General features: G+C 46.6%; 1 protein-coding gene across 8 annotated transcripts in view; it reads right to left on the bottom strand.

Moving 5' to 3' along the window:
* The window catches only part of RALGAPA2 (Ral GTPase activating protein catalytic subunit alpha 2), a 90,088-nt gene that overhangs the window by 67,064 nt on the left and 1,171 nt on the right, over positions 1-21,853 (bottom strand). For 5 of the 8 annotated variants that reach the window (XR_010471823.1, XM_065059448.1, XM_065059449.1 and 2 more), the window contains exons 2-11: positions 16,674-16,784; positions 16,358-16,407; positions 8,442-8,499; positions 5,788-5,831; positions 5,182-5,356; positions 4,053-4,168; positions 3,242-3,380; positions 2,086-2,285; positions 1,336-1,566; positions 558-731 (exon numbers count right to left, since the gene is read on the bottom strand). Coding sequence is in view for 7 of the 8 variants with exons in the window: in XM_065059448.1 (XP_064915520.1) it covers positions 558-731; positions 1,336-1,566; positions 2,086-2,285; positions 3,242-3,380; positions 4,053-4,168; positions 5,182-5,356; positions 5,788-5,831; positions 8,442-8,499; positions 16,358-16,407; positions 16,674-16,784 (1,298 nt within the window). In the remaining variant the exon portion in view is untranslated. Of the gene's footprint in view, positions 1-557; positions 732-1,335; positions 1,567-2,085; positions 2,286-3,241; positions 3,381-4,052; positions 4,169-5,181; positions 5,357-5,787; positions 5,832-8,441; positions 8,500-10,329; positions 11,528-16,357; positions 16,408-16,673; positions 16,785-21,853 lie in introns of those variants that run through there. The other 3 variants (XM_065059451.1, XM_065059452.1, XM_065059450.1) reach the window with 3 other exon arrangements.

The following is a 21,853-nucleotide window of genomic DNA, read 5'->3' as shown; positions in this document are numbered from 1 at the left end:
ATGAACCTCTCAGTGCAACAAAACTTGCCTCTAAATAGTTTCACAGTGTCAATAGTGGCAAGTCAATTTTTACTGATGGTTCAGTACAGAATACTAAAAAGATCATGCACAGAACTTGTATCTACACATTAACTTCCTAGATTAAGGTGTCTGAATCCAAATATTTCACCCAGTATATTCAAATTAGTAGATATTTGCAAATTCTTAAGTAACTACCACCAAAAGAAATAACCCTATAAGCCCTAGGCCAACAGACAGTGTACATTTAACCCTGCAGGATGCATTACTGTTTCTACCCGTAAGTTCTTGCGGTCATATCTGTGTAGGCAGGGAACACTCAACAAATCACATTTTTAAAAGTAGCTGCAATCTTTCCCTGCACTAAGCACTACTGAACACTCAATATTTATGTACATTTCTGGACTTTAAACAAAAGTATTTTTTAACCTTGATTCTCCAGGCACTTTTTAACTTGTTAGCCGTTTACAAAGAAAGCTTAAAACCTCAACCACATATTGCAGGCGAACAGCATGAAGTGAGCAGCCCTGATACCATACATGTTTACCATCCGTTTGCACTGAGGAATCCTCGACGTTGCCAGCAGCATCCTGCGCGTCCTCCTTTTTGTCGGGCTCCTCCATGAACACGGGCTTCTCTTGCAAGATCCACTTCCGATACACCTTCACCACTTTGCGTGTTGCAGAGATATCAGAAGGCGGCAATAAAAAAGCCTAAATGGAAACATTAACTAAGTTAACTGTGAGGGATGTAGGTATATGCATAGGTTGTTAACTAATCCTAACTCCTAGTACATACATAAAAGTAAAAATCACATAGCATCTTTTTTTTGAGCTGTATTGTTTATGGGTGATGGTACGTGGGTGTGCTTATGCATGCACATTTATGTCCTGTCCATAGTTTTATCCCAAACAAAAGATGCCTAATTAATGAAAAGCAATCAGTGTTCAAATAGACATTAAATACCTATGTTGATCACAGCAACAAGAACCTCGCTAATTCAAATAATAAATTTGCAAGCTAACAGCTCTTTAAACGCCTTTAAATTACATCACAACACCTAGAACAAATAAAGCGGGCCATTCAAATAAGACACATTGCTGTCTGGCATCAGCAACAAGCTTCGTTTCCTAGAAAGATTTCATAATTTTATCGTTAAAACCAGAGCTAGGAAGGACTCCGAACTACAAGGGCACTGCTGTGATCTGCATCGAGTTTGGCCACTTACCTGAGCAACAGCTTTTGTGCTGCTGATTCTCATAACTATGACATTGCCTCTAAAAAAAAATACAATAGCAAGTAAACATAGAGACTCACTTGTCGAAAGACCTCGTTAACGAAGTTAACGTATCCTCGCGTGGACAGGAGGATCCTCTGCACCATGTCGTAGACGCCGCGGTGCTGCTCCTCGATGCTGCACAGGCTGGAGCTGCTGAGCCTCCTGTCGGACAAGGTGCTGCAGTTGGAATGGCTCCTGTCCGGCTCGCCGCCCGGGGGCACGCCGGGCTCCAGCTCCGCGCCTCTGTCTTGGTTCACACCACCAACAGTCTACACACGAGGAAACACGCCCAATTACATAACTGAAACAGCGCACACCACAGATCTGGGATAGTCACACAGAATGAGATGCCAGCGCTCTTTTCCACACGGCCCACCGGGACCCCAGCAGCGCGACCGTCAGTCTGCCACCCGACCCAAGAAGAAGTCTGGTCTGGCACTTTGCATAAGGTGCAGCTCACGTGGCCCCCCGGCCCCCAACAGTCCGCTCAGACAACAGAGGGAAGGAGCAGTGCGGGGGGGAGGAAGGCACAGACCCCGTGGGCAGGAATCCCCACATCCCTCTGATTCAGGGAAAGGATGGATCATACCCCTATGCAGGGCTCAGACCCTTGTATGCTATTATTCCTGACAACTCTTTGTCAGGTTTTGCCCTGGTATTGCATGTGTTTCGCAATGTCTTGAGCCACTTCTGGCTCAAATGACCAGCCAAGACACAGGTCAGTTCACCGTGTTCACTTGCAAGGGTAAAACATGTATAAGAAAAGGGAGGTAAACTTTATAGCACACCTGAATAATTTTAGGGAGCATTTCTCCTCCATTTTTTGTATTCTGAACAGCAGTTAAATATTTCTTTTCAAGAAAGAAGGTAACAAGCCACTTAATAAAAACAACTCGAGCTGCCATGAATGGGATTTTTGTGCTATAGACATTTTCGTTGTTTCGCGTTGCAGTAACGTATACTGGTCTTGGTCTTACATCGGGAATATCTGGTGAGAAAAAAAGAGAAGATATAAACAAAATCTAATATTAAAAAAAACATAATTGCTTCCAGATTCTGGTTAAATGTACTGAACACGTCACCAACATTTTCTCCATGTGAAATAACAGATGCAGTGACTGTCTGTATCACAGTAATGCTTATATTCCATCACAATTTTATTTCTCCTAAAGAAAAGCAAGAACATAAGAGGACAGATCTTTCCTGAAGGTTATACTGCTTACCACACAAAACTACGCAAAGCAATAGAGACGGGCTGCAAAGAGAAGGGCAAAATGTGAAACCAAGCACTACCCCTACTACAGGGGACGTGAATTTTGCAAGTTTCACAGAGTTTTATTGCTGAAGTTCAGTGAGAAGGAGATGGCAGCTCTGCAACAGCCAACAGCGCAAAGATCAAAAAGCAAAAGGATACTTAGCACACTGGAAAGAGAAGCTAACTCGGGTGCAAAGAGCACTGCACAAGCTGAAATACAAGAAAGCAAGCACACGGGCAGAAGAGGAAGATCGCTGAAGGGAGACAGGCAGGCTCCTGATTCATTCACACGCTCAGATTTAGGGAACAATCACTTGCACGCAGCTGAAAACCACGGAAGGGCTGGGCTCTGGCTGTGAAAGCACAGCTGGAGCGGCGCTGAGCCATTCAGACACTGGGGTTAAACTGCAAAGGGCCCTCAGAGAGCACGTTCCATCCGCGCTCTGCAGCACAGGGACGGAGGGCTGTAAATACACCTATCGATATGATGCTGTGCCAGTGGCAATGTCCTTCGGAGAGGAGAGCAGCTGCGGCTTCCTCACAGAAACAGAACTTGTGCTAGAAAAAATAAAACGTGAGACAAGGGAAGAAAAAACGCTCATTCGACATGCCAGCAGGTACCCGAGACACTGCTGAGAACAGCCTCTGGTAGTTCTTTTTCTACCGAAAAGATAAAACGCACCACTTACCAAGAACAGGCTTGTAGAGGTTGGTTAGCTTTGTGAAAGATGGGAACAGGTGAGGAAGATAGTACTTTCTAAACAAGGCAAAGAGAAACTTAAACCCAGTGTCTTGATTCTCCTTGTTCTTCCACTCTAAGCTTGCGGCCTTTGTCGTGGAATTAAAGAGAAACAAACAAAAAGTCAACGTGCAATGCTGACAATCATTGCACATTGAATAAAAGGATAAACAATTACATTATAACGAGAGACATAAAAAATTAGCACTCTCCCAAAAAACGGTATGAAGTGCAGTGTACTCCATGCCTAATTTTAATACTGTTGCAACGTCTATTAAGACTCTTATGTTTTTTTTTTTCCAGCAAAAGCTCTTGGAAATGCAGATAACAAGTTCATTGAATGTATATCCAAGCAGACAATTTATTCAGCTAAAGGAAAAACTGGCTTGTTGACATCAGTCATACGAGAGAGAGATGTCTCCTCAGCTTCGGATGTGTCCAAAGAAAACAAACTGCATCTTTACCCCATAACAAATTTCTAAATGCAACCACAAGCACCTAAAATAGGCAGTTATCCTGCGAGTTTGGATAACGTTCGTAATTCCCATCGCAAGTGTGAAAAACTTATTTTCACCAGAAATGGCACAAGGAAACACTTTGGGGATGATTTTCCTTCTAAAAACAAGGATAAGAAGCGCAGAAGAAAGCTTGTTTCCGCGGAGGGGCAAAACCAGCCCTGTACAGATACAGCGTAGACCTCATTTTCTACCACAAGTACATTCCTCCAAACATGGATAGTTAAGAACAGAAAGGCTCCGCACCTGAATTACCATGTATTTTAACAGTAGCTGAAGGAAGTAGCAGGTCTGGTCTTCAGCAATTTTCTCTCCAGAGACAGCTGGCAAAAGTGGGGTTATTTCTTCTGGAAAAATCTTAGCTAAGATAAAAAGAAAACGTTTTAAACATAGCAAACCTGAAATTAGTTAAAGACGTTTTCTATAAAAAGGTTAATTTAAACATTATCATTAATGCGCCTGTAAGGCATAAGTGGAAGCCCAGTAAGCGGCTGGGCTCCTGTACTCCATGTCGTACCACGTGCAATCGATGGCACAGCCCGCGATGGGCAGCGGTTTGGAAGGGTTAACACGGGTTATCACCCACGTTAACCCATGCACTGTAAACCTACACACCTGCCTGTTCGGCGGGAATGCCTGTACATCTGCATCTCAATTAAAAAACCCAACAAACACACAACAACCCCCAACCATTCTGCACTCAGAATGACGAGGCCAGAAAACCACGCGGCTGCAACCAATAAAACAGGTTAACAAATGCAGCAGGCAAATCCAGCAGGCACGCAAACAGCATCGGCTGAGGAGCTGGGGCTCTGGAGCTTGGAGAGGAGACCAAGGGGTGACTCATTCATGGGGATCAATATGGAAAGGGGGAGTGTCAGGAGGATGGAGCCAGGCTCTTCTGGGTGACAACCAGGGACAGGACAAGGGGCAATGGGTGCAAACTGGGACACAAAAGGTTCTACTTAAATTTGAGAAGCAACTTGTTGGGGGTGAGGGTGCCAGAGCCTGGCCCAGGCTGCCCAGGGGGTTGTGGAGTCTCCTTCTGTGCAGACATTCCAACCCGCCTGGACACCTTCCTGTGTAACCTCATCTGGGTGTTCCTGCTCCATGGGGGGATTGCACTGGATGAGCTTTCCAGGGCCCTCCAGCCCCTGACATGCTGGGATCCTGTGTGATTGTGTGACACGTCCCCAGGAGCGGCTCCCCAGGCGCCGGGGGGCAGGCAGCGCTGTCCCCTCACCGGGTGGGCTGAGGGGGCTGTGAAGCACGCAGGGCCCGGGCATGGCGGGCGGGAAGCCGGGCACCGGGCACACAAACAGCACCCGCCACGGGACACAGGCAGCAGGCAGCGCGGGAGGCGGTGCGGGCTCACCGTCGGGCGCGGCGGGCGGGCTGAGGAGGCTGTCGAGCGCGCAGGGCCCCGGGGCGGCCGTGGCGGGCGGGAAGCCGGGCACCAGGCTGGCGAACAGCTGCAGCTGCTCCTCCCCGCAGTGGGTCTGCAGCGCCTGCAGCCACAGCAGGAACAGCCGCATCCCCTCACACCTGATCTGCGGGCGCAAAACCAGAGAGCCAAACTAGTGAGTAAGTGCTGGACGCAGGCAAATGGCTGAGGAAACGCAGGACGAGCATCGCGTCCCAGCTCTGTGCTAGGGAGCCTGTCCATAACGCATTTATAACTCTCGGGCAAAAAAGAAACAAACATGTTCAATATAGTATACTTAACATTAGAGAGATCTGAAAAAAATAAAGTATTAAGCAAAACATATATAGATAAAGGTAACTTTACATTAGAACAGCAAAATGACTGAAGAAGACAAATATTAAAAAATCCAGGACTACAATATCTATGATTAAAAGATGAATAAATAAAATCACAAAGCCTGACAATCTCAAAAACACCGATATCGCAAAATTGTAAAGTAATATGCTTCAGAACAATTAAAGTGAAAAGAAATACGAACACATCACAGAGAAATACCTTGAGACAATTTCCAGTGTGCAAAAGCTTCTTCAGGATCGACCCTGGATTAGAAAAATTAAATGGGCACATGTCAGATACTAAGATGGTTTCTTTCCACGAGAATGATTTCTTTTAAAAATGTTACAGAAAAGGCTATTTTAGTGGCATTTACTATGTGGCTACTGTGCTGGATTTTAAGAAAAATCAAACTATGGGGTGGAAAAACCCAAAGTGAATCTAGTTACCATCAGTGCTGTAAGATTAAATATCACGTATCTTTACAGGGAGGTACTGTGGTTTTAGTCAGATGACAGTATATGAAAATATGCTCATTAACAGTGAGATATCTAAGGAAATTCGGACTTCCTAGATTTGGAGAAATCAGCAAGTCCAACATGTAGGATTAATACATTCAAGAACACTAATATTGACAATAATTACAAGAAAGATACACTAGCATCCTATACTACATTCATGTCTATAAAACACAGCTATTAAAATCGCAAAAGATTTCAGTTCTTGTTGAGGAACACCAGGGTAACTGCCCTGAACTTCACATGCCTGGCTGAAAACTCCCAGTGAGACTGAACAGCAAATGCTTCAGGGAAAAAATGCGTTTCATCCAACTCTGAGAAAAACAACCTTGTGTGGCACCGGGCTGTTATTTCTCCTGGATTTGGGAATTACGTGCATCCCTTCAATGTGATCATTCACAGGATTAATGCATGGGAACATGAAGCAAAAAGCAAACCACAGGGCACAGCTGTAACTAACAGCACCACCAGGTCTTGTAGCTCATGCCTTGGACACGGCTCAGAAATCATCCAAAGATGACTACTGAAGAGAAGCACAAATATAGAGAATATATTGGGTATAAAACAACTGACTAAAACCAATTTGTTCTGGACCAATTCAGGTGGCAACGCGGCCAAGCAGATGTGTATTTTGTATTTTGATTTTTGTCAGTGCTAACTGGAATGCGACAACAGCCCTTTCCTTGACCTTTAACTTCCACTCATTATTTCTTCTGCAACAGCAAATTCATTTCCTGATGAAAAATGCGGCAGCTGATGAAATAGCGCTGGAAACCAAGCCAAACAACAGAAAAGTACCACTGAGAAGAAATACAACCCCCCAAAGCAGCATAAAATTACTTCAACAAATAGCGGAGCAAAACATTGTGACCACTTTGGTAGCATCCAGAAGCCACATTCTCAAAGCAGTGATCAATCAAAGATGTTTAATCCAGAGGAAATTACCAAGTTAAGTTACTTCACTGGATCTCGAGGTGTTTCAAGTGTCAAAATAAATATGTTTCACCTCTCAGTATTTCTGAGCCCATTCGAGTTTCGTGCTTTTTTATTTCGTGCTTTGTTGTGCTTTTTGAATTCAGATTTCCAAAGCCTGTTCGCTCTCTTTTATCTTTATGGTTAAAACAGCCAGAGCGGAAGCCCACGGAGCGCTCTGGGCCCAGCACTCCACGTGCCTTAACCACGCTGGCAACTTCCTTTCGGCCCTTCTCCTACCCGTGTCGCAACAGCCTCTCCACTGCGTGCCGACCGAGCCCTTCTCCAGAGCCTGCCCCGCACAGCAGGCGAGCGGGCAGGGCACCAGGGCAAAGCCGGAGCTTTGCCAGCCCCAGATCTGCCTGTGCCGGCTCCTCGTTCCAGAACACCGCGGTGATTTCCGCAGGAGACAACGGCCGGTGTCCGGGGTGACCCGGCAAGGGTCCCCAGTGTCACATTCCAACAGGACACTTGGCAAACCCACCTCAAACGACCATGGAAAGACACTGGGGCCAAACTGCAGAAATACCGCGTACTCATAATTCCAGTAACATCGTGGACTGCTCGTTAAAAGAAAAATGCATCAAAAGGAGCTGCTAAAAGTTTGTTGTTTTGACCTCGATCTCTTTCTTTCCCTGTCTCTAAAGCAGGAATTCCTCATCCAAGTCCCACAAACAGTGTGACAGGCGAGTGTTTCACAAATAGCAATGAACGAAGCTGCACAGAGAATCCAGGAGTATCAGGGAGAACTGAGGCTCCCGTTCCCTGCAGCAGCCCCATGGTCTGCATTTGGTCCAGCACGGCTGCCAAACCACCACCTCTTCACCGCCTAAGCTTTAGAGAGTGAATTTCCAGGAGGGAAGGGACGAGTATCTATGGTTAGGCCAAGAACAATACCAATTTGTACGGGCATCTCATATCTGATCGCTTGCAAACGACCATCACAATGCACATTTGCAAGAGTCGCATATGGATGCCACAGCCCTCCTCAATCTTACTATTTGCTGTCGGTCTGTGAAGGCAAAGGGAGAGCCAAGGGTGCGTGGTTTATAACCCATGCCAGCCTGACGGCTGCTAGTGCATGGAAGAGGAGAAAGCAGAGAGGACCCGGGTAAATCCAAGAACATGAACATGTGAAGGGCATTCATGCAAAAGAAAAACAAAGCAGGTAACCAAAACCACAGGGAGCAAGGACCACACAGAGCTCTTACAGCAGGCAAGAGGATTTTCCATGTGCTTTGAGAATTTTCAGCTGCACATCTCATATGTTTGTGCATGGGCAACACGGAGGGGTTCTGTGGTTAACACCACTGGCAGAACCAGGGAAGGGACTGCGGAAAGCAGTGATTCTATTTGTACTAGAATGTTTTAAAATCATTCTCTTACCTATGCTGCGAAAATGCCATCGATAAAAAATCCTCTCGGGTAGCAGCTGCAATATTTTCTGCGGGAAACAAAACAGTCAGATTTTCTGTAATAAACTGGCTCATTCAGAAGATACAGAGAAACTGATACACAAGACACAAATGAGATGGTGATATATACATACAGAACACAAGGGAAAGCAAACACCTATCATAGTAAGGACTCCTGGCCATCACTTCAGTCTCATACGGAGAAAGACACTCGGAATGGTCCTGAATAAACACCACGACACTCATGAAGTGCTCTCCCTGCCCTGCTGCATTGCAAACCCTGGCATTCCAGCGCACAAACGGATCCCTGACGAAGGTGGGGATTTCTGAGCAGCTCCCTTTGGGTTCCACTTTTCTGAAGTGTCTGGTAATGAGTGCTGGAGGGATCCAGCCCAGATTCCGAGCTCCCGTGGCTCCGTCTCTCGCTAACGGGCTCTGGTCTCCCCGCTACGGCGGAGCCCGGGGCAGAGCTGCTGTTCTTACTGTGGCACGGGTTACCCGTGTTTGCAGCGGGCGGGCGAAACCCAGCCGGATTACACCAAGCTGCGCTAATTGAGTTCACCGCACGCACAGTTAGTAAAGCCCTTACGTAGAACAGCGCACAGTGCTCTGCCTCTGGAGGCTTGGGCTGAGCCTAACAGAGCCAGATCAAACAAAGGAAAAACCTTGTGGTCCAACCCATTCCCCCTCAGTTTTGTTACGCTACAGGGCTCCGACAAAGCAAAGCAAGTTAAGCGTATGCTCGAGTATTTTCCGGAATGGAGTCTGAAAACCTTGGTCTCAGAGAACAGGTGGGGCTACCAAATGTTGTTCTTTGCCAGCTCAGTGGATGGTGATGCTATTAAATATCTGGATAAAACAAAACTACTTGGGGGTCTTACCTGGGTAAATACAGCTTCTAATAGGACTTCACAGGCTCCAAGACACCTTTTATTTTTTTCCCTCTTTTAAAAACTATTAGCAGTATAGAGTAGGGCTTGCCAAGTAGGACTTATTGCTAACTAACTTATTGCTGTGAGAGGATACGCATGGTTTCATGCAGATTTCACAGAAAAACGTGTCTGGATCTTACAACTTTTCAGCCATTGAAATCAGAAATTAAGAAGATATATGTATATGGGAAACTAGTTTTCAACATCTACTTCTGGAAATAAAATTGAAGGTTATAAATGACAAAGTCAGAGCTCCTTGTAATTATCAAACAAGATCACCAGAACAAAGTTCTGCACAACAAAGTGCCGTTAAGTTTTCAGAACCACCCCATGCAGGATGCAGGATGAACGGCAAGTCACGCCAGCAACAGTGACCCCTTTGTTGGGGCGTCACACACAGCAGCTCACGAGGAAACAAAGCGTCACAGCCAGGAAAGCAGGAATTGGGTTCGTGGCAACCCTTCGGACGGCCAGCACACCAACCATTACTGCTGCTGGAAACGGTGTGCCGCACAGATGGAGTACGACTTTTTCTCGACAACAAAGTGATTCAGAACTTGGATACAACACTCAAAATAGAGTCTTGCTGAAATGGCACATTCCTTTCTCCATGGCAGAGGATGGAAGTCACGATGAGTTCACGGACACGGGGAACCAGAGCTCGGGTCACACAGACGGGTCTCCCTTCGCAGCTTTACCGCAGCATGTGCGTGTTTCGTTTCCTAGAAGCATTTGCCATTTCTAAAGGCTCACCCCGAATTAAGACACGACCTGGGCACCTCCCTCCCACGTTCCCGTGGTTCTGCTTCAGGCGGAGCCGGGGCTGGCGGCCGGAGGTCTGGCTCCCCGTCGGCGGGCAGGAGGATGCGCGGGGATGGAGGGGCCGCCCGGCTGAACACGGGGCCACGACTCACATCAGGGCTTTACCTGGTACTTACGGACCACGCTTCTGCCAATCAGATTGCGGGACCCACAGACAAAGAATTAATATTATCGATGGAAATATTCAAATATTAGCAGCCCACCGCTTCAGGACTACTTCTGGCGTTAATCCTTACCTAACTCGAGGCAGAAAGGAGCTCCTAACCTAAACCACAGAGATGCAGAGCTCGGCGTGCACCACGGCACCGAGCCCACACCGCAGGACACGACCCTTGCGCACCAGCAGCACAAAACGCCGCCCGTTTCAGCCTACACTGCACGGAGGAGCCTTCCCACGTCCTCGTTATGGAAAACCAGCCAAAACCACGTGTATTTTGTTTCCAGTGTTATGAAGTACAGCAGATCGTTAGAGCAAAACCCATCTCCTTTTACAGGCCACACTAACAAGATACCTTTGGTTTGTCTTTGGCTGTAAAATTCTCATTTGTTCAAAAACACTAACTTTTGGGAATCATTTGTATCAGGCTTCCAAAAAATCAAGCACCGCTTCTGTATCGGAATGTTCTACTAGAAATTTGTCGAAGTCTCGAAGTGTTACTAGTGAAAAGGCACAGCTTAGTATATTTCAAATGGCACGCTAACATTCTCTATTGTGAAACAAAAACTGCATTTAGAAAGACGTGTGTTTCACTGACGGCCTGGGGTGTGCTTCAACAGCAGGCTCCCCACCGCCCTGCACGGTGACCGGAGCCTGTGGGAGCGACCTGACGATCCGCTGGGGAAGGAGGGGAGGAAAGGAACGCGCTTACAGGGCTGTTCCTGCAGAAAACACAGCCTCAAACACCTCCTCGGGTGCTCAGTCAAGACGGTTCAGGGGCTGAAATAAATAATGAGAGGACAGAAGCTCCTATCTGAGGAAAGCTCCCATATCACAGAATGCTAGGGACTGGAAGGGCCCTGGAAAGCTCACCCAGTGCAATCCCCCCATGGAGCAGGAACACCCAGATGAGGTTACACAGGAAGGTGTCCAGGCGGGTTGGAATGTCTGCACAGAAGGAGACTCCACAACCCCCTGGGCAGCCTGGGCCAGGCTCTGCCACCCTCACTGATACCCCAAAGCCTTTTCATATAGCAAAAAATTGAGACATTTAAATCACTTCTCATGCCATTCTCCTTTCCAGCATCTCAAAAGCAGAAGAAAAATCAATAAACAACTTATGGATGCTCTTTAGAAAAACAGAAAGATGTGATTCATCACCTATATAGCAGTATCAAACAGAAGTAATTTTTCAAAAGGCAAACTGGATTGCTAGCACCACAGCTACCTACTGAACACCTGGCAGCTTTGCGGCGGATCAGAATGAATGTAAATGAATTCAGAGTCCACATTTGCTCCTGCAATGCAAAAATAAGTTATGGTTAAAAGTCTACACTATTAAAGAACAACTCGTGAACAAGTTAATTCACGGTGACGGCTAGAACGCCTTTTAACCGGTGATGTTTGCACGTGCCCATCGCACCCCAGACCGAGATGAGCCGGGTGTCCCGAGCAACCCGAGCCGTCCGTCCAGCGCAGCGTTCCCAGGGGCATCTCCCGCCCTCCCCAGCCCCGTGTTCTAAGAATACACATTGCTATTCCTATCAAACAAATGATAGTTTCCCCCACTCCAGCCCAGACTTCCAGCGATCCCGCTGTGAATCCAAACTGCCTATTGACATCTGCTTTCCAGTTTCACAGCACACTAATAAGAAATATTTTAAGAAGCCCCACAGTGCGAAATAATATTGCTTTTTCAGAAAACACATAGATCTATTTAATGCTTAGTGCTTTGCTGCATCTATATGGTAATCCATTATAGCACACTTGAAATAGAAATTAGGTATTACTACTGATCAACACATCAGGGTATCTGTCAGTTCTTTTAACTGATTATCCATAGTTCTTTTTCCTCTGGACTTCCTGCATGACTAGGAATAATGTTGAGTTTCAATCTCAGTTTACACAGGATGCCGCCTTTTGAAACATACATCTCTCTGTTTTACCACAGTAAACCAAAACACGCCAAGGTTTGTATTTCAATAGATTCACTCTGACTTCAGCAATGCTGCAAGCTCTTTTAAGAAGTCTTCTATGTGTGCCAGCCCTGTGGAAGGACAGCGGGCGCGCCAGCCCCGTGCCCACTGATGGGCTCCCAATTTCATTCCAGAGGAAACAAAGCAGCTTTTTGGGTGCGAGCTGACCACGCTGAGGAGCTTCCACCAGCCCACGCGGACAGCTCTCCGGCCTCTGTGCATGTACCCACCAGTGGGATCTCCGCCAGAGCTCCAGAGCGTTCAGCTGCTGAAGTCTGCACTGATTTCAACACTTTCCAGCCATTATTCACCAACTCAGGTGAAGCCAAGAGCACGATGAGGTCAGCGTGCCTGCAGCAGTTCCATCTGGATAAAGGGATACTCCGTTTATTGCATCAATAAATTATTTACACTTGTTTGTTGATGGAAAATGTCTGCCCAAAGCACCCAACATATTTATTCTTGCCCTACACGGGACATTAAACAGCAAGATCTCTGAAGTTGAACGTATGCAACATACAGTTCGAATTTACAACAGAATGCTGGAAGAATAACATCAGTGTTATTTCAAGAGCACTAACAGATGAACCGATCAGAATTACGGCAGAACAAACTGTAGATGGTTCCAAAAGTAGTTTTCCGTGTGTAGGAAAGGAGGGCTATAAACAACTTTATTGTTATAAGCAAATAAGCCCTTTTGACTCTATTGAGCTGGAAAATCAGCCGAGTGTGTGCGAGAGACCTGGGGCTGAGCTGTGGACACCACATTGGGCACGGGAACCAGCTCCGAGCGGCACCCAGCCCGCAGCCGGCACTGACACCTCCGACTCCACGGCAACTGGACTGCAAGCGCAGGAGAACCTGCAGGTGGGAAACTGAGCCGCACAGACACGGGGGAAACGCAAACAGTGACAAAACGTTCAACAACGGGGCACAGTTAAATAAAGGGTACAACCCCAAGAAATGAGAACACAGCACCTGTGGCAATAAGAACTCAACGAGACCTTGACTTGATTATTCCTTGTAAAGAATTTCACCAGTAATTTTCAAACTGGCCAGTTTCAAGACACAATTTATTTCTGCAGCATTAATCTTCCTCAGTTTTACTCAGATGTAACAAGTAATCAGGAGCAACATCCTAAGACAAGCAAGAAAACGCCACCAATTCAAAAGAACATCCTCTTGCATTCATGAAGAAACAGCAGCGAAGTCTTTTGTGAATCAAAACCTGCTGAAATTTCCCAGATGCAGGTTCTTATGAGATTGCAAATGACCTGCTAAAAGTCACCGCTGGCTTTGGGATCTGCTTTAAGCTGCTTAACCAGCATTGCTAATTCACACAGCAGCCTACACAAAGCAGGCCTACAATGGGGTGGAAGAATTTGATACTTAAAATCTCCACAGCGATCCTAATCCGGGATGAAGCGAAGTTCCTCGTTTTAGAAGCTACCTTGATGTGCAGTGCTGAGCAGAGGCGTGCGCCGCTAAGGGCCGGCTGGGCAGCTGCTCCGCTGGCAGACGCCGGATTTACCGCGCGCGGCTGCAATCTGCTTCCTAAAGGGCCGCACAGACCGGAGCCCGTTATAAACCTGTCCTGGATTATCACCAGAGCTTGCGGCACAAGCAGCGTGTGCACATCTGCAGCCATAAATCCAGCTGCACAGCTGCCTCTGTGATAGCAGCGCCATCACCTTCCAGGGGATTTATACCCCGTCTTAATCTTCTGAGTGCGTGGCCATTTGGAGTTCATGTTCAGATGTGCTTTTAAGGACGACAATGCTGAATTAAATCCAGTAGCTACTGCAACTAAATAAATCTGTGGAGAAGGCATTTGCCACTTGTGTGTATGCAGTACACTCGCTAGGTGTCACTCCAGAACAGCAGCAGAACACCCCAGCTGAACCAGGAAAGGCAGGAGGCAATTCCTTTCAGAAATATTGTCATTGATTCTTAAACTGTTAACCCTCAGCACCTGCATTCAGGATTTGCTAATCCTAAATAATTAGCTATTTAACTAATTAGAAGAAAACTCTGGCTCACGCTGAGGTCAGATTAAATATGGCGAGCTTAACAATCAATTAGTTTTGTTTCCTATGGCTTACGATATGAATGTTTAATTACTTGGCATTTCCACTCCCCCCCGTCTCGCGTTCAGACTGATGCATCCTCGGCCTGTGCACGACAAGCCCCTCTAAAAAGCTGCTTTCCTCCAAGTTACCAAGTGTCAGAGCTAGAAATGCGTTGCAAACTTACTTGCAGGAGGTAAGCGCCATGAAGATCGCCCCGAATTTCACACTAATATCTTAAACAGCTTCTTCTCCCTCCAAGCTGCTGATGCCAGGCCACAGCGTAATTCTGCTCAACCAGGACTCAAAGCAGCACTTTGTTCGTATATATTATTTTCTCCTTCACACAGCATGTTCTCCCGCCGTTTTTAAGTAGTATTAGCCAGGCAGTTATCAGCCCCGTTCTCGAGACACAGGAATGCACATTTATTCGCTTCCACCGGGTGAGTAAGCATTAGCTGTTTTCCATTCAATGACATGGCCACAAATTTAATTACTTATTCAGGGCCACAGAGTAGGAGCATTAACAAGCTCTCATTAAATTGCACAGCCGTGCTCTGTACATGTGGCGATACCTTCGCCACCAGGGACCGGGAGCAAGAATTCCTGCCCCAAACGCGGTCCCAGCAGATTCCCAGCTCACGTTCTTTGCCTCCTGCAAGACCCTGAAGCCGAAGCTGCTACTGACAGCAGCAGCAAACACAGCCCCATCTTCACATTTCACTCTGAAAATGCGGTGTTGTCACTGAAGGAGCCAAAGGAGGGAGAAGAGGAAAAAGGAGATGAACTTGGGACCTCATACAAGTCAGGAGACCACAAAATCCAGAGCTTCACGTCATCGCTTTCATGGCCATTTTGCAAGTCAGCCTAAACAGCATCATTCTTATTGTCAGCATAAATATTAGTCTAACTACAGACTATACATTAATACAAAAATATGAAGCCATATGCTTCTGAGGTCTTCGGTTTAGGTTGGGTGGGGTTTTTCCACTTTTAGAGGGAGTCATAAGAGTTGAGAACATTTAATCTTTATTTTAACTTCAACTTCTTGAGTCCCATTGAAGCCTGGGGGTTTCTCAACCACCCCTACAAAAAAACAACCCAAACTATTAAAAGAAAGGTAACATTTCTTTAATGCAATGCTCAAGTAAAAAGTCTCTTCTTTAAATTAAAGACACCCTTATCTGTTTATGCAAGGTTTAACTAGCTAGTGCTTCCCCCGGCCTGCCCGTGCTGGGAAGGATGCGCTGCTGGAAGCAACAGATGAGTTTAAAGCCAAAATTAAACAAATCAACGTTCCGCGCGCTCAGATCCAACTGATAGGCGGTAGTTGACAACTCTTATCCTTTCCTTTGCCCTGTGCTGCCAGACCAAGGACTGCAAGCACAACAGACGCCTCCGGGTGAAAGGAGCAGACCCCAAACTCCTGCCGTGACACCTTCCAAATAGACAGAACGCTGAGCTGCATGCGGACAGGGCGCAGGGACAAGTACTGGTGTTCTGAACTAGCGCTCCAGAAAACACACAGCAACAACATATTGAATTTAAAAAAGAAAGAAAAAAAAGAAAGAGTGTCTATTTTGCAGCTCTAGACCCAGCAGAGGCTGCGCAACTATGGATCCCTCGCTCCCAAATCTCCTATAAAAAATGCACGCTTTCAGAGAGTTGGTCCTCAGTTCCTTCGGACACATGTATTACCATCTGATTTTAAAGTAATTTTGATAAAATCCCTTAAGCCTGGATATTCCCTCAACCAAGAGCCCCACTGCACAACACGCCTGTGCCGGCTGCCGCAGTGCCAAGCGAGGCGAGGCACGGCCCGGCTGCTCCCGCCGCGGCGCCCAGGCTGCGCCCTGCCGCCACCGCCCCACGGCCGCACCCCCGTCCAGCTGCGCCCCACAACCACAACTACTTCCATGCCTTGGAAAACTTACTTCAAAAAGAAAGAGAATGGAGTCCAGCTCCTCCCTTTGCGATTTATTCCCTGCAAGACAGAAAGGAATATCGTTTGTTATAAGTGTACGGTATGAGACAGGCAGCAAAATCACACTTAAACATTTCGGAGAGCAATTTTTCACACTTCCAACACCATAACATTAAAATGATTACTGCTAACACTGTACTGCATGAAACTGTTAGTGCAAATACGGATAATTGTGGACTAATAACCACTAGATAAGCTCTAATAGAAAGCTTTTGAGAACAGTTAGGGAAACCTGGCTCAATTGCTAACAGAACTCCAAAACCTACCTTTTTGTTTCAAGCTACTTTCCAGTGTTATGAAGTTTTCATAGAATATAAAATAAATCTGAGAATAATTGCTCTCAAAAAACTGCTTCAGGTCACTTCCATCCACAATATCTGAAAAGAGGAGCAAACAGTTGTTATACAACATCAGAGCTGAAAGTTGTTGCCTTCGCGCACATTTAGCATCACAGAATGAAATAAACGCGATACAAAACTATTTTAGTGACTTCTTTAAATATTCTGCACTAAGTTGTGATTCCATGCTTGGAAGGGAAATAGGGACGTTTCCATTTTCACCCAATCTGTGAAAGTTTGCGGTGTGACCTGGGTGCATTTGTCTTCCATTAAAACCAAAGGCGGGCTGTGTCTCAGGCACCTCCAACCAAACGGCTCCTGTGCCATCAAAACACACACGCCAGCAACGACTTCTGCACGCAAATGAAAATACACGTCTTAACTCCATCTGCCAAGCCGTTCAATTCACAAAACAGCATATTTGTAATGCATTTTAAAAAATAATGGAGAGCCCAGCCTGCACCTCTCCCCTGAGCCTGAACTCAGGTCTGCAATTTGAAATCAGTTTATTTTTGAAGAAGCAAACTCCAACGCTTTCCAAAGCTGGCACTTGGAAAACACGCTCTAACTTCAGCTGTCCGCTCTTCGTTGTAGCTGATTCCGTCAAGATAGATGATTCCACCCACATTTAAGAGGATAAAGGATGAGAATTATTAACAACAAGTCTTCTCATTGAAGTTCCACCTCTCAAGAAACCCATTCAGTAATCAACACAAAGCTGATTACAAGAAGACGACCCAATAATATCACACAACTACAAAAGAAAGACTTTAGCCTTGGACAGCGCTTTAAAATAAACAATAACAATAGCTTTTCAGTAGAAGAGCTTTGGTTGCTTGCACTACGGAAACAATTAGTGCACGGAAACTATCCTGCGCGATATTTGTTTCCTACAAACTGGTTCTGAATCTGCAAGCTAAGCGCAACTATTCCCCCCTGTGAACGCGTTCTGTGAAACGCAACTCCCGCAGAAAACAAGGCTTGCATTTACGAGGATTTCATACGAGGGAATGAGGTCATTCAAATCTGAACAAAAAGGAAACTTTCCCCGTAAGCTGTGAAAGGAGGAGAAAGGAACTGCCTAGTCAAACTGCCTAGTCAGTTCTCCTGTTCGGTAATCGCGGCACTGGAGCGTGACCCGCGTGGCCCTGGTGTGGGGTGCACCCCGCTCCAGCCTTCGCCCACGGAACCGTGTACGGGTGCCACAGCCGGCACGGCCAAACCACGGGCACGGACAGACACAGGACAGGACGGGACGGACAGAGCCTCAGGAGACTGGCTGGACGCACAAGGCAGCCACTTGGATCACTACACACATATACATATAATGTTCAACTTGTGGCGGGATAACGCTCATTCTTCTGGTTTTCAAACAGAAAACAGCGCAAGTTTCATGTGCTATTTATAATTTAAGATACCAAGATAAATACTGGCTTTTGGCAAATGCCAGGGACTGCAGAAGCGTTTATAAGCATCCGAGGAAATTCACCAGCAAGGCTGGGGCTGCATTGCAGGTATCGGGTTATACATTTATGTTTCCTCTGCACAGCTCGGATTGGTGCCACCAGCAGGTCGAACCGCCAGCACTGAAAGCCCAGGCACGCTGGGAACCGGTACCAGCCGTCCGACACGGTGGTTCCCAAAAACATGTCTGCGCAACCCTGTTCCCACCAAGGAACAAAGCAACACTCGCAGCTCTTGCAGCACCACACAGCTAACAACAAGACTTTGTGACGGTACCCGTGACAGCTCTTCTCCACGAAACATGAAACAGTTGGCTCGCTAGATAACACCAAGTCACCCTTACCTGCCTTACTAAAGCTTAACATTTAGGGAAACAAACTACTCAGGCACACTTCAATAAGAATCTGGGTTCATCACCGAGCTCTCATTACTCTTCCTCATATTAAAAAACCTAGAGGGGACAACAACCGGTCCTTAGCACACCACCTTACCGTTAGTTTGCTGTTCACTGCCAAACGGTACTGCAGTCACTTAAACAGCTAGAAATCCTCCCTCAGCCTCATGAGCTTCCCAAGTCACTTGGCTTTATGTTACTTGTGCAAAGTTCTCCCAACCCTGAGGAGATTTCTTTATCTTGAGCACTTAAAAAATTAAAGGACACGAAGAGACAACTCTGCAGCCATACACTGGTTAATGATAAACTTTTATTGCCAGCCTCACCCCAGAAACTACAGACAAGTTTTACTTACCAAAAAAATAGAGGGGGGAAGAACTAAAAACATAACTGCTCACTTTTCCAGGTTAAAGCTTTAAATGCTACATAAACGCCTAGAAGATAATTGTCCTTCATTTTTTCAGAGGAACGTCAGCACGGCAATATACCCTTACTAAAAATCCATTTCTAAAACAATGGCAACACCTCAAATTCCACATGAAGCGTAAGGAACAAGAGCTGTTCCGAATTCACCAAGAGCTCTGGGAGCAGCCCCTTCTGAATTGAGCCTCTGAAGGACGAGTTCTGCTAAGCTGGTATTAACCCAGCAAACCCAGACAGTGCAGAACTGACACCTGAAACCAGCCACGTCACAGGAAACACACCGAGCCACGCTGAGACCTTGCACCGAACACCCCGAGCGCACCCGAGGAGAACACACAAAGAAAACATACGGCTTTTACCCAACAGCAGCCACAACAACAAGGTCTTACAGAGCAGAGATACATTCTCACGCTGAAAAACCCTCCCATAGAAAACTACGCTGGAAAACACTACGGAGAGCTCCAATAATGGTGAAAGAGCCGCACCTGTATGTCACCACCACCATTTATAACAACAGTTCTTTTTCAAATCTATTGTAAAAAAAATAAAAACCAAAACCAAACCACACTCTTGACACTTCCATACGCTGTATTTGCAAAACAGTTCCTACAGGCTTTATAACGTTCTGAAAGTTAGTAGATCTCTACAGTAACTTAAAAAAGGACATTTTGTGGTCACTGACCTAGCGCAGGTGAACATGCGCTTTAAAGCGGGGTCGCTCTGGCCGGTGCTTTGCAGTGCGGCGCAGGCAGACTGCCCCCAGCCCCAGGGACCGGATCTGGACGGCGGAACAGACACAAATTCAACAAGAACCTTTTCTTCCACCTTGGGTTATCAGGCAAACTTAGACAGTAGCTGAGAGACCTGAAGCAACCAAAACCTGAGCATTACCGAGCCCAGTGCTCACACAAGCCCTTGTTTATGGAAACACACATTCCTGTCCCACATCCCTCCCCTATTATCATATTTTCTCTGATTTTTATCCTCCTACACCAGTAGGATCTCAGAAGAGTAACTGCCACTAAGTGACAGGTGTATTTCAACCCCTTGCCAAATGGATTAAAAGCATCTTTCCAGAAAACCACCGGACAACACGACCATCTGTACCATCTGCCTTGGGACAGAAATGCATTTTGTCACGCTAACAGGCATATTTTTCCATTGTTCACCCGTCAGGTCCGTCTCAGCAGCCTGACAGCCTCCCCTGGACCGCACCGGCACCCAAAACCAGCGCCCCCGGGGACAGTACAACAAGAGCCACACCAAGTCCAGTATTCCACCTTCAACCACTTGGGTCTTGGTTTCAGACTCTTCCTTTTGAGGGGCTGAAATGGGAACATTAGCAGAAAGCTGCTACATTCCTTATTTCTTCAAGTCCATTTATTTTAGTGAGGCTGGTGGAACAGGAAGAAACACAAGGTCTGCGAGCTCGCACTAATCTCGCAGAGCAATCAGGAGGGTTTCAGAAAATAACCTCATCTCCTAAACCAAGAATTTCCCAAAACATTTTACAACAAAACTTGACATTGTTTTAGTATCGTTTGTACAGTACGCAAGCAATAAGACATACACAGTTAAAAGGCATATCATAACACAGGTATCTTCTCCTGTCTTCGCAAATTCCTGCCCTTATGCACTTACATGCATGGTATGAAAAAGAAAAATGCCCACATTTGGTCCCCAGACAAAGACTAAACCAAAACCAACCATCAGATTGCTAACTAGCGAGATTTTTCACATTTGGAACACGAGGAGTTTATACCCAGAGCAGTCACAAGCGCTTCACTCACAGTCGCTGCAAAGCAGAGGCCCAGTCCTGTTCACGTGCAGAAGGATGGACACGAGAGCCACTGCTGTTCCTCCCTCCGCCAGGAACAGGGTCACAGCCGCCCCCCTGGGAGCCCAAATGCCGAACCTGGAACACCTGCACATGGGCACGTCCAGCTTACGTGTACTGGTGCTCAAAAGATGAGCAAGACCTGGCTGCTTTTGGAGCGTGACACAAGACAGCGCGGATTTACCCAGCACTTCGCCCACTAACCAACGACCCACAAGCACCTGTTTCAGATTAGCTACTTAAGTGCAGCAGATCACAGGTGAACAACATCTTTAAATCAGGGATGGTTATTCACACCTGTAAGTAATACATCCAAAAAATCAGCAAGACGTCCAAGCTAAGCTATCACAGACTCTCCTGTGTGTTTGCCTTCACGCTCCCACTTTCTCAAAGGGACCACCCTGCTGCTCTTCTCTCTCAGGATCACGCTCAGTGTCCTCACCACAAAAGCTCCTCGCTTCACTACAGTACATTCAAAACGTCTTTTATGTATTTTCTCCTATCAGTGCAACGTCACACGAAAAAGCTTTTAATCTCAACCTGGAGCAGCACCGACGAGCCCACACCAGGAAGCACAGCGCGGTTCCTCAGCACCGGCCCCGGGGGAGGACAGGACAGCAGAACCTTCACCCGGGCAGCAGCTCCGGCACCACCCAGAGCCAGAGCGCGGTGGGGACGGCACGAGCGCCGACCCGACCCACCAGCGCCGCTCTTCAGCAGAAATACATCACCAACTTCTGCCCTCTCTCGATGAGCCGCCGACCTCGGGCCCTTCCTTCCTCCAGCCACCTAACTGCTCCTCACAGCTCACAAGACAATGTCTCGGAGGCTCCTAAATATACGCCAAGTTTGACTGAAATGGCAGACTAAAAAGTGATCGGAGTACACAAGAAGTACAAATGGTGTCATTTTCCTCTTGTTGCTTCCCAGGAGAACAATCTGAAGTCAGACAAACAAAAACGAATGCAGTCACTGATTCCCCTGAACTGG

This window comes from Columba livia, chromosome 3 (genome assembly GCF_036013475.1).
Source record: "Columba livia isolate bColLiv1 breed racing homer chromosome 3, bColLiv1.pat.W.v2, whole genome shotgun sequence".
Lineage (NCBI taxonomy): Eukaryota > Metazoa > Chordata > Aves > Columbiformes > Columbidae > Columba > Columba livia.
This window is presented reverse-complemented; position numbering and strand designations above follow the sequence as displayed.